The 12,575-nt window shown below is 42.5% G+C and overlaps 1 protein-coding gene across 2 annotated transcripts; it reads right to left on the minus strand.

Moving 5' to 3' along the window:
• Nucleotides 1–1,150: 1,150 nt before the first annotated feature.
• Nucleotides 1,151–9,907, minus strand: pcyt2 (phosphate cytidylyltransferase 2, ethanolamine). Of its 2 annotated transcripts, none has more exons than XM_079160372.1 (12): nucleotides 9,607–9,907; nucleotides 7,241–7,329; nucleotides 5,939–6,100; nucleotides 5,637–5,788; nucleotides 5,115–5,156; nucleotides 4,819–4,957; nucleotides 4,631–4,713; nucleotides 4,287–4,364; nucleotides 3,689–3,754; nucleotides 2,908–2,973; nucleotides 2,566–2,654; nucleotides 1,151–2,417 (listed from the first exon to the last, which is right to left on the minus strand). In XM_079160372.1, exons 1-12 carry the CDS (start codon nucleotides 9,729–9,731, stop codon nucleotides 2,300–2,302), a joined length of 1,209 nt encoding a protein of 402 aa, XP_079016498.1. In that variant the 5' UTR covers nucleotides 9,732–9,907; the 3' UTR covers nucleotides 1,151–2,299. The 2 variants fall into 2 exon arrangements, with proteins under 2 accessions (XP_079016498.1, XP_079016499.1); XM_079160373.1 differs by lacking the exon at nucleotides 9,607–9,907 and adding an exon at nucleotides 8,228–8,460.
• Nucleotides 9,908–12,575: the final 2,668 nt, after the last annotated feature.

A 12,575-nucleotide genomic window follows, 5' to 3' on the forward strand; every position in this document is an offset into this window, starting at 1 on the left:
AAGTGGTGCAAAGTAACTGAGTACATTTAGTAAAGTACTGTATTTCCACTTTACATTACCAGTTACTTTGTCTACAAAACATATTATCTAGTTATATAATATAATGCATCATTATAGAATAAAGCCCCTGCAATCACACACAGGTGTTTTCATTTATTATGAGACCTGCTCAAGTTACAGTTGTGTTAAGTTATGATGGATTTACAGTGATACACTGTACATCCTGTAACGGATAAGTGATAACGATCTAACTTGCAACAAAACAAATAGAGAGACAGATGGCAAGCAAGTCAGTTAAGTCTGCACACACACACACACACACACACATGCACAGTCTGGAGAAGAGGTTTCACCAGATGAAGTGAGTAAAGAAAATACCTGTGGTGTACATGAGTTGTGTGCTATTCAACTAAAGAGTGTTTAATTCTTCTGGGAAACTAGACAAAAGCATACTTTTAAATAATAGACAAAGAATGTTCTGTGATGATCGTCTGCTGATCATGTATGTTTATCTTGGGACTCATTTCAGTTTTGGAGCCACTGCACTTGGGCACCAAAATATTCAGATTTCTTCCTCACAGTCATTTCTCTCATGTTTTACAGATGAACGTCAAAACCCTCATTTGTTGGCCCAATACTAATAAATTAATAATGCACAAAAAGAAACACATTCAGCTTTTTCCATCTACTGTCGTCGTTGGCAAATGAGTTTCCTCTGGGCCCTTGGGAGGCCCCTATGTAAAATAAATGTTAATCGTCACTATTCCATTCACTAAAAAGCAGAGCAGTGTAAACATACAAAAGAACTTGGACCAAATAGATGTGGAGAGGGAGATCTTGATGTTTCAGTATCTTTATGCCCCTCAGCTGAGTGAATGGATCCTTCCTGCAGAAGCTCCTCTGGGGCGCTCGGGCTGGAGGATTAAAGGCTCTTTGTGTTTGTAATGAGGGGACAGTTTGCAGTTTTTGTTCAAATCTGAGAGCAGCACGAATGAGACGGGACCGGTGGGATTTAGCAGCTTCTGAGCGGCTGTGGCCTCATTTCACAAACTCAGTGAACTGTGACTATGTGCTGATCCAACAAAGATCTCATCAGGCTGCACACACACGACGCTGTAAAACAGACATCAGATGACACTTTGAAATGGATTTAGTTATTTATTAAAATGGAGGTTTACACTTTGCAATATAGTGATTGAAAGGTTGTAAGAAATTCCCATCTACTATTTAGTAACTTTAGTCTCGTACCATCTATAATTCAGCTCAGAGTAATTTGCCCCATATAACAAGAAAAACAATCAACGAATGTTTGCAGAAGCAGTTTGACCGCCATACTGGGCCCCAGTTTATTAAGTTATCGGATTATTTTGCAAAGGAGGAGAAAAGAGGACATACTAGTTTGTTTTTTAGTGAAAACACACCGAGGAGAGACTTCACCAACAGCTGTAGAGACAGTTTAGACTTTTTGATACAATTAAAAGCCCTTAAATTAGTTATAGCTTTTGGAATGAGGCACGAAATTATTATTTCATTTTCAGCGCAAACACTCACTCATCTCACTCTCTCACACACACACACACGCGCACACAAACACACACACACACACACACACTCATATATACACGTACGCACGCAAAATCAAATTCACATTTAAAATGAAAAGACTACTCCACAGAACACTTAACATACTAATAATAATGTTCGTCCAGGATGGAGAAAAACAAAGTGAATTCTTAAAATCAAATTAAATCTATTATTCACAGTGTATTGAAAAATAGACCACATTCAACGTTACTGATGACACTTCTTAAAGACTATGGTTTAAAATCTAAAAACACAAATGACAATGTCATTAACATTTCAAGTTATGGCTCATTACAAAATGAACATACCACTTCGACACCTAAACAGGAACACATAGTGTGAAATTTCATGGACAAAAACACTACATGACAGAAGACATCATCCCCGTGGAGGACAAGAGGTTTAAAAATGATTTTGCAGGTTAAAACATAGTATGAGCTTGGATTCTTTGTGTTCTTTTCAAGGCAGATCTAATAGCTTAGGCTGGGGCAGTCTGTATAGATGAAGGCTGAGCGAAGCTAAGCCAGCGGTGCACACCAAATATTTAAAAGCAGGATTCTGCGTCCAGAGGACTAGTGGAGACCGACCCCCCCCCCCCCCCCCCCCCACTCAGCCAGTTCCAACATGGCTGTCCGTCTGGGTCAGTTCAGTCCATCCTCTTAAAGCTGAGTGTACCAGGACGAGTAAATCAGACACAGAACCAGGTCTGAGGTGACTAGTGAGCAACCTGAGCTGCACCTTCACCCTGCTCCTGCTGCTCTCTCCTCTTCATCGCCTCGATCACTGCCATCTCCTTGGCCTCCTTCTTCTGATTCCTGGCTTCAAACTGCAGCCTGGGAAAATGCAAGGTTGGGCGATTAAACTTGAGGTAAAAACAAAAAGAATTGTAAGAGTCCAAATGATCTATACAGCAAGAAATCAAATTGCAGAAGAAGATGACAAGGAAGTGCCAAATCAAGTTAAGAATGGGGAGTCGCTGACCTGTTTTCAATGATCCTCTTGACAATGTCATCAGTGGTGAGATTGTTCCCACTATTGATGGTCCTGAATATCCCTCTCTTCTTAGGCTCCTGAGGGCAGAACACACATAGTTGTCAAACCAACAGAAAGGCCGAAGTTCACCGCTAATGACGGGTTGTATCGGGGACTTCCTGTCACGTTTGAATGCACTTATTGTAAGTCAGACAAATAAAGAGCATCTGACACGCTAATGCAATGTGTCTGCATACTCCTCCGCTTATTGCTCAGTGTGAATAAGACTGTGGCCCAACTTTGCAGTGGTTTCTGCAATTAGTTTAAAGACAAGAGGCCCCCGGTACTCACAGCGTAGGGGTCTGACGTATCTTTGTCTGGGATCACCTCCGTCTTGCCATGACACACCAGGTCAACCTGTACAGTTACACAAACACACCTGTTAAACCACCCATCATGTGCAGAGAGAGGTAACGGAGCCTGTCCCTGGAGAGCCCCTATGGCGGCTCACATAGTCCCACATTACTCATCTAGACTAGACTAGACTAGAGTAGACTAGAAGGGGCACTTTAGGGTGCAGCAGTGTGTCACTGATCAACATGAGCAAATTAGAGCAGCACCTGTTCATTCATTTATCTCAGGCTTTTCTAACTGTGGATCACAACATTTGAAGAAAAACGAGTGACAGGATCGTTCCTCAAGACTATGATGACACCACTAAAAGGTATCCAACAGATCTTAATGTGTTCCAGTTGACGTTTTATCTTCTGGTATTTCTCATGTCCACAAGCGGGCGCCACATAGTTCAATATGGGCTTTTTGTCATTTACAATGTACATCAATTATCTTAAGGAGATTCTGTTAAATGCAGCAGCCATACAGTGATCTATAGTTCTGTCTAATACTGTCCAAGGCTTTTAGTCATCTTTGAACTGTATTTAATCTAATTCTATCTCAACTTTGAGCTGAAACTAGTTTTAAATCCAAGTTAGTTTTAAAACTTAAGCAACTTAAGACTGCAAAACGTTGACCCAGTATGGTAACTTCACTCTCAGTCTTCAAACTGAAGGGACCATTCTGGTTAAATAACAAAATGCATGATCAGACGTAGAGTCATATAACGGCAACTCACCTTAAAATGATCCAGCAGGTCTTTGCCCACTGCATAGGGAGCACCAATCACCACCTCCGACACGTACTATAGAGAGACAGGCCAGTGGAAGATAAAAGACACACCCAGGTGTTCATTTTTGTCTCACATTAGTTAGTTTAAATGTAAAAGTGAAACTGACGAGCACCTTTTTGATACAACACAGCTCAAGGGTGAAGGTGTTTTTACAGTTCACTGCTTCAATTCTGGCAAATTGTGTACCTCGTCATCAGGCATTGAGTAAAACTGATGGCAAAGCAGAGCAATTTAGCAGTTTCAGGATTGTGTAACACGTTTGTTTGGTGTAATGTTCTCATAAGTTGGCCCAACTTCAAAACAAACATACACAGCGCCGATGGGGCCGCAGGTTCTTTGTACTAGACTGAAAGCGGACCAGCAGGAATGGAGGGAAGAGAGTCAAGTTCAGCGTGCAGCACTGAGTATTCAGGCTAGAAATACATCCCACTGTATTTAACATTTAGAGGTGTGTCTGTGTGTGTATGTATGTGCGTATGTATGTGTGTGTGTGTGTGTGTGTGTGTGTGTGTGTGTGTGTGTGTGTGTGTGTGCGTGCACTCACCCGACAGGCCAGGACACTCAGCGTCCTCTCATGGATGTTCATGATTGGATAATTCTTCCCCTTGTACCGATTCACTTCCTGAAGAGAATTAAGCAATCTTTTACTACTTTACATTTCAGTCTTTTAGATATCTAAACATCTGACTTGACACGGCGGGGAAGGTTTATTTTGAGAATGCTTGATGAGGCTGACGTTACTTCGCCATCATGACAAAATGGCCTCGACAGAAACTGGCTGATTTACTGCTGGAGAAGGTTGGTTGTTTTTGTAGTAGGGTTCATATTTTATGCTGTGTGTGTGTGTGTGTGTGTGTGTGTGTGTGTGTATCTTTCTATTAATTGCACCTGATCAAAGTGCAGACCCACGATGACGTAGGGCCTCTCCGCCTGCTTATAGACCATCTCCAAGAAGTCAACGTGGCCAATGTCTGCGAGGAATTTGTGGTGAAGGCAACAACAACAACAACAACAACATGTATCACAGATAACACAATCATAACTCCATTCTGGCTATTTCTGCACAATGAGGATACGGAAGAGGTCAAATGCGCCGGCCACATAGATGATGGTGTCTCCAGGCTGAGGCTCCTTTCCGGAGGCAAACTGGATGATCTTCTGGGATGTCTGGAGGAACTGCGACACTCCTGTCCATGGACTGTGGCCTTTAGGACCCTTGATTACAGCAAAAAAGTAGCGTTTGAGTGGAGAAATGTAGTAAATGCTGGGTGGTGTCTCACCTTGGTAAAAAGATGGTCCACAGGCATCCTTTATAAATCAGGATGTATTTACATGACGAGGTTTGACTCAAATAAAAACCCATGCTGCTCACCTTTCCAAAGTTGTCTGTATGCTGCTGGTAATCTGGGTTATCCTGCAGAAAGTATTAGAGAGGAAAAGATGAACACCAAAACAAACAAAAAAAGCATTGAATAAGGAGTGCACCAACATACAGTCACTGAAGGGGGATTTATAGTTGTGCATTAAGGGGTAACCGTGTATTTACGAAGCCCACACACACACACACACACACACACACACACACACACACACACACACACACACACACACACACACACACACACACACACACACACACACACACACACACACACACACACACAGTAGTTGACATGCACCCCCTATATAAATGTAACCACACGTCTGAAGGCCGCTATAGACCGTCAGTATTAAAAATGAAATGTAAAAATGCAAACAGAATTACTGTGGGTAACATAAAAACACGGCCTGATTGCACGCGATACATCGGTCTTGTGTTGCGGTGGTGCCATCGACGGGTGGAATCCCAGACCGAACAGCAACTAAAAAGCTACGGCGTCAAGTACAAACTCACCATGTTGCTGTGATGGGCTTTGGTCATGAGAAGCATTCGTCCCACCAGGTCAGTGGTGGAGACACCCTGTGTGCGCTTACATTCCCGGTAGCGGCCTTCACGCTTCACCTCCTCGTACGTGTCCTTGCCATCCACCGTCAGCGTGATGTCGTCTGGTAAAACAAAAGCCATGACATGAGTCCGTCATCACATCTGGCGGTTTTGCTCACACCGCGTGCGTCAGTGAGTCGGACTCGTCCACAGAAATGATACTTGACCCTCTGTGTGTTAAGGAGTCAGAGAGCATCCCTGAGCTGGCTCACCTCCGTGCACGCAGAAGTCACAGTTGTACTTGTCCAGAGTCTCCAGCGTGGTGACGTAAGGCGCTCCTTCCACCATCTCGTCCACCCACTTGATGGCCCGTACCATCTTGTAGCGTTCTTCCTGAGTGAAGACCGGAGGACCCTTGTGCTTGGAAATCTCAGCTTTGCGAGAGGATGAGAGGTAATCTATCATTAATTATTGGCTCATCAATCTACGGCTGTATTGATCCTGAATTCCTGCTTTGCTACAATGCAGAAGCTCTTCTTCTCTCTGCATATCTGTTGTTATTCTCTTTGTCACTTCTGCTACTTGGCTAAAACCACAACACATTTAGGACATTTCCCTTTAACAACTAAATCGGTGGGAGGATCACCGGCTTGCAATCATTTACATGAACTACCTTCTGCTACCCACAACACCAATGCCACCTAAACAGTAACTTAGTGGACCACTGACACTTGGACTGCACTATGCACAGACTAGAATACGCTGATACAGAAGACTTCCTCGCTCGAACCAAAGATATTTGCACTGGTCAAAATGAATAAAAGAGAGTGGACAAGCTGACAAATGCATCTCCAGGGTCACTGTGGAACATTAAGAGATACTTTGCATTTGTCATTTTGAACTGAGAAATGCAATACAGTCCTCGCTTCATGTAAACATTACGTAATATATATATATAGGGAAGGTGGTGGTTATCACTTTCAACAGGTCTCCCTTTACTTTACATCACTTCCTACAAATATGCAGGTCATCCAACGTAACTTACTGTCACACAATGCAGCTCCTTCCTCATGTATTCAAGAATCACAGACAGTGGACAATAACCTTTTATTTCCTTTGTTTGTTTATTCTGAATTCTCATTTTATTCTTGTTTGCTTTGTCTTGTTGTCTAATGTTTATCTGATATGTAAATCTTGATTTCAAAACGGTTATACTTGTAAACAGGTGTAGCTGATTGATAGGGTCTGTATTACAATGTCTCCATTATAAAGGCGACCTTAGAAATGTAAACATTTACACCTGACTGCTGTTCAACCTCCTAAAAGTAACCACAAGCCTCACGCTGCCTGGGAAACTTGCAAGTAATAATGGAAAATAATCCCACGATTCTAACCCGGATAAGCTCAGTGTGCAGGGACCAGGGAGGTCCGACTTTGTGGCCGTTTACCACAACGTTGTGATGATTTTTGATCAGAAACAAACAAGAACCGGACGTGATCGTACAGCACCAGACAGTGGATGGCAAAAAGCTTTTACAGAAATATCCATATCCGAATGTGTGCGGCAGTCTTACCATCTGTATGCACTCCGACTATGAGGAAATCTCCCATGGCTTTGGCCTGTCGCAGCTGGTTGGAGTGACCGTAGTGAACCATGTCATAGCTGTGGAGGCAGAAAGAAGAGGCGACAACGTCCATTAGCATGGAAAACAAAATGAACTGCAAGAGCTCAAACAAAACATTCCAGAGGACAAAACCGATATAAACACACACAACAATGAGGGACGTGGCTTTAACAGCTATAGCCGTTTTCACAGCTTCACCGTCTTTTAAATCTCTTTCAAATCCACCGTTGCAGGATAGTTTTGACTGGACAGCTCCTTGGTTTGTTGTTTACCATTATCGGATCTATTTTTATAGTGACCTTGTTCAATAGAGCACAGTGTGTGTGTGTGTGTGTGTGTGTGTAACCTTTGCTTTGAAACCATGCTCTCTAAGTCAACACGGGCCTTTTAACATGGCGAGTGAAAATAATAAAGGTTACTGGGAGAAAGGCAATGATTACCGTGTAATATTGATTTGTTTTCTGCCATTAAGTGACTTCTACAGTTAATGTTTTGGCTTGCCTTTTTAAAAAAAGGAAGCTATCTGAGTTCTCCCACTCAGTTGCAGCTACGCCTGTTCATGTTTTGATGAAAATGTGCTTTTGGTTCAGCACCCTGCAGCTCCACATTCCTACAGTTTCAAAACACTGCTAGCTCAGGACTGTCCAGTACGACCGCTGGCTGAGCAGCCTTAACAAGAGCAGCTGGTGGCTACGAGCCCAGGGTACATACAAACAACCGTTAAGAATAATGTACGAGAAAGGACGGGTTCATATTGCACATTTATTTCTTTAATAACAGTTACCTATGACTGGTGTGTGTCTGTAGGTCATTTCCAACAGATCGTACCTCATCTGTGACTACTTCCAGTGGGCAGACCTCTCCTCTATAATGACATTACCACAAGCTGCTAGTCTGAATTACCTGAACATTAATCCCCAGCCTCCCTCATCTCACCTCATCAGTTAGACAGTATGCTCCCAGTTGATAAGAGTCTCTTCTTCGGAGTGATATCAGCAGATCAGTGTGTGATCTCGGATCTAGTTCCTCTTGGCTTGGTTAACATCTGCAAGTGTTTTTTCTCTCAATACATATTTTGCAGATGCACCGACTATGTGCCATGAGTCACCACGGTTCCCCTGAACCCAATAACTGGTACAGATGGCTGGGTATTTATTTGGGTTTTTGACAGTTAACACTAAACTGCTGCAAAATGAATAGCCCCATAATATATCACCCCCCCCCCCCCCCCCCATTAGCTCCTCTTACGCCCCCTTCTAGTCACCCAAGAGCAGGGAGGCCTGCTCACTTCCCCAGCAAGCTACTCATGCGTCACACTGTACAACATGTTCACTATGCTAGTTATTTATAACCACACATGAGATGGGCCGTGACAAAATAGATATCAGAAACATGGCAACTTCCTTGTGCAACCGTTGAGAGTCCAGGAGAGAACGTATGCCTTGCACATGTGGAGTCGTTGTCTTCTCAGCAGCAGCTAAATCGCGTGATGATCTTTGACAGCAGCATCTAAAATAGCAATAAAGAATGATGGTTGTCTGACTCAAGAGTCAGAACCAACTCTCACATGGGTGTGTCAGAGACAGACAGTAAATAAATGCCCTTGAGTAATCTGCAGATTATTTACCTGTAGCCATTTTAAGTAATTGCCCAACCCATCAGGCATGACACCATTACCACGGCAAAGCCTTTGAGGTTAGACAACGTTGGAGGTATTAACAGCAGACTCTTGCATACAGTGTAAGAGAGCAGAGTAGGAATACATCATCTCAGTCAGCTGTGTTTACAACAAGCACCTTGAACATGCAACGTGACAGACAAGATAACGCTCCACGTGTTATCATCGTTGGGTCCTTTCTGACCTTTAAATAGACATAGTTTCAGATCCGTCAGGGTGGCGTTTCAAAACACTGAAACACATTTCAAAATGCCATTGACGACTGAGAGGACCTTGCCCCTAACTTGCCCCATGCCAACGTGCCGTGAAAACAATACGTGACGTAAGCAGCCGGTTCACGAGTTATTTGAATGAAAAACCAACAACAATTATGCCATTTAGGGAGAACGTAACGTTAACTTTTATACATCTAAACACATAATAACGTTACGTTATTTACTTTACGTTAACTTCACGGTTACGATGAAATAGTTAAACTCCTGTCACCTGCAAAGTTAACGTGCGTAGCTAGCTAGCGTTAGCATGCTACCCCACCATTGGTCCCTACGTGTTGACTACAGACCGCTTATAGGACAACAAACCGTGGGAGAGAGTTTATTACACCGGGACCGACAGTAACGCTCGCACAGAGACTCACCAGCCGTCGCACCACAGCCGGACGACGCGCTTCCTTTTATCCGGGCTGCGCACCGAGCCACTCGGCTTACTCCAGTCAGCGTCATCCCGCTGCTCGATGGTGGTGTGGTGGCCGTTTTTGATCATTTCGGTTGGTTCAAATGACTCAGTGGCGTTATGTGCACAAGAGGTAGAGGACGTTTCAAAGTATTGGACTCCGTTTAACTCTCAGGATTCTTTGAAAGGACGTCGTTACTCCGCCTCAGGTTTTCCTAAGCATACAGTGACACCGACCGGCCAACGCCTCCATTACAACGTCACATAGGACGCTGACGTTCAGATTGCGCAATCACTCCTGTCACGTGATCAGATACAACAAACTAATGAGCCGAATTCATTCTGTGAATTGCAACTAAGGTCATTTATTTTAGTCAGGCACTGTACTCATGTACAATTTGTGAGGCACTTGTATTTCCTTTGCGGTCGCAGGCAGACAGCATGGAGCGGAACTGTCAGACTGGGCCAATCTAATACTTTCGATATGGAGGGGGGAGGGGGGTTCGATTGGCCCCTCCCAATTTGGACTGATCCACATTTTTGTTGAAATCTTATTGGCTCAGACATTTTCATCGGGAACGCATAGACTGTACATAAAAAGCGAAGAACTGATCCAGGTTAAATTAGTATGAGCTGCCCGACAGATTAAACACAAGTAGACCACCGACATTAGGTAATAACCCATAAAATTGACATTGTTCATTATACAACGTGAACAATGGCAAATGAATAATACTTCGTGCACGGACCGGACCAGTTTGTAGGTGTCACAAAACTGTGAGTTCCCAGAATAATAGGAACATTTGACCATCTATCCCTTGTGTGCAGCATACCTTGGCAAATCTGATTCTGATTCTGATAATGAGAACATGTTAAAAGACATATCTTACAACTCCTACAACTATTCCTGTTATGTCATGAGCAGTGGCTGAAAATACTTGAAATTAATAGTGACAAATATTTATCATGTTGTTTATCATAATCTTGTCATATTAGTGGCGTCAGGATCACAGTGAAAGAGTGACGTCTAGTGACCAGAATGATATTATTTATCTTTCATCAGACAGGTTTCACTGATTTCACTCTGTCATAAACACACTACACACAACACACTTATAAATACATTCACAATTTAACAAAAAAAAGAAATTAGTAATTTGACATGGTTAACTCTAAATGCTGGTGTATGGGTATTGTGCAATAACCAGACAGAAGAGGTACACAGTTTTTTTCCCATGAACCCTCAGGTACACTGTGTGGTTGCAGTAGCTTGTGCCCTTCTGTTTGCTGAACTGTGAACCATCTCTGTTATTTCTTTGGACATTTCTGACCAAAGGAACAGATTCCCTCGCTCTCCTCCTGTAGTTTTCACTCCTAAAATGACTCTCGTGAATACAATCAAGCATGTCCTGTCTCAGTTTGTGGAACAATGATCTGGTTTACCAGCTCTGTATTTCACATCTAAATATAGACAGTGCAGGCAGTGCGGCTGCACTGGGAACGTGGTGTGAGATGTGTGTGTGTGTGTGTGTGTGTGTGTGTGTGTGTGTGTGTGTGTGTGTGTGTGTGTGTGTTTGTGTGTAAGTTACAGTATTGTACTATAAAACTCTATTTCAGTATCATGCTGTCAAACCCAATCACAATACAGCAGTTATACTGTAAAGCACAATTATGATAAAGGTGTTTTACTGTAAAACAGCAATACAGTGCATGTACTGTAAAAAGGTCATTGTAACAGTGTTAGTAATTTACCACCAAAATACAATAATAATAATAATAAAAAGTATTGTTCACCTCACCAACTCTCTTTCTCAAGTCAAGAAATAATGTATAAAATAAGTGTAACTACTATTCACCCACAAGATCAACATACGGGGTGATTCTTCTGCTGTTTTTTGACTCTAGATTGTTTTTTGGGAAACAAAGTACCCAAATGAAGTGCCGTGTTGGATCTCTTTCCCTCCCTCTCTCCTTATCTCTGTAGCTCAAAGACCCTCCCAAAGTTTAGAAAAAGTGTTGGCACCATCGACCCAGAAAGAAATCTGTGTGTGAGCAGCAACAAGCCAGTCTGTGTAGACAGTGTGAGCGCTGTCTCAAATACAGAAGGACATCTTCACAGGTTCAACACTGACAAAGTTATTTCTCTTGCAACTGCCAGCCTCAGGTAAGAACCTGATTACTGAGACTTTTCTATTGCTTTGAAAGGTAATTAATGATCAAATAAAAATGTGTGTGAGATTGTATTAACTAACTAGTTCACAATAAAACTTGTTGTGTGTTGTATTTAGCAACTACTGGCATGGTTATGTTGGAGCCTCTCTTGTGATCCAAAACTTTACTTTGATGTTGATGCCTTAATTATCTTTGTACATATCCCGAGATTTTGACTATTAATAGTTTATCTACACTGTGATGTAATATACTGGAGGTAATGTAGACACATTTAAATGCTGCTTACTCACAGCTGTGCATAATCTATAATCTATATATTTTAATAGTATAGTAAAATATCCTCAAATAAATAAAATATTCCTTTATTGAATAGCGTGAGGGATACATTTACGACTATCATGCAATATGGGTGTTATGAGATGAAAAGTTAATGTGTCATCACAACAGCTCTGTGGAGATATTTTTCCTCTTGGGGACAATGAAGTATACAAGTCTAACATTGCCTCGATATTGAAGAAATCAACCCCCTTCTCCTGAATAAGGACATTATCACAGAGGAGGCCAACGAGCCACAGATCTTACCCACTCTAGTCACGTTTGAGGCCAGCAGCCAGGAGCAGGAAGATGAAGAACTGAGCTCCCAAGACAATGCTAATGCCAACAAGGAGGAGGGAGAGTTTGAGGAGACTGAAGCGAGCGACAAAAGCACTGCAGTCCTGCTAAGTGAGGAGGAGTTGGTGGACCTCTTCAAGAAAGAAGCAG

The sequence above is a fragment of the Pholis gunnellus genome (assembly GCF_910591455.1).
Source record: "Pholis gunnellus genome assembly, chromosome: 5".
Taxonomy (NCBI): Eukaryota; Metazoa; Chordata; class Actinopteri; order Perciformes; family Pholidae; genus Pholis; species Pholis gunnellus.

Bases quoted from the DNA above. Each gene is read 5' to 3' on its own strand.
- pcyt2 (XM_079160372.1), bottom strand. From the start codon at position 9,731: ATGATCAAAAACGGCCACCACACCACCATCGAGCAGCGGGATGACGCT. The intron at 5,789-5,938 runs GTGAGCCAGCTC...TTGTTTTACCAG, and splicing joins TGACTTCTGCGTGCACGGAG to ACGACATCACGCTGACGGTG. The intron at 2,974-3,688 runs GTGAGTTGCCGT...GTAACTGTACAG, and splicing joins ACCTGCTGGATCATTTTAAG to GTTGACCTGGTGTGTCATGG.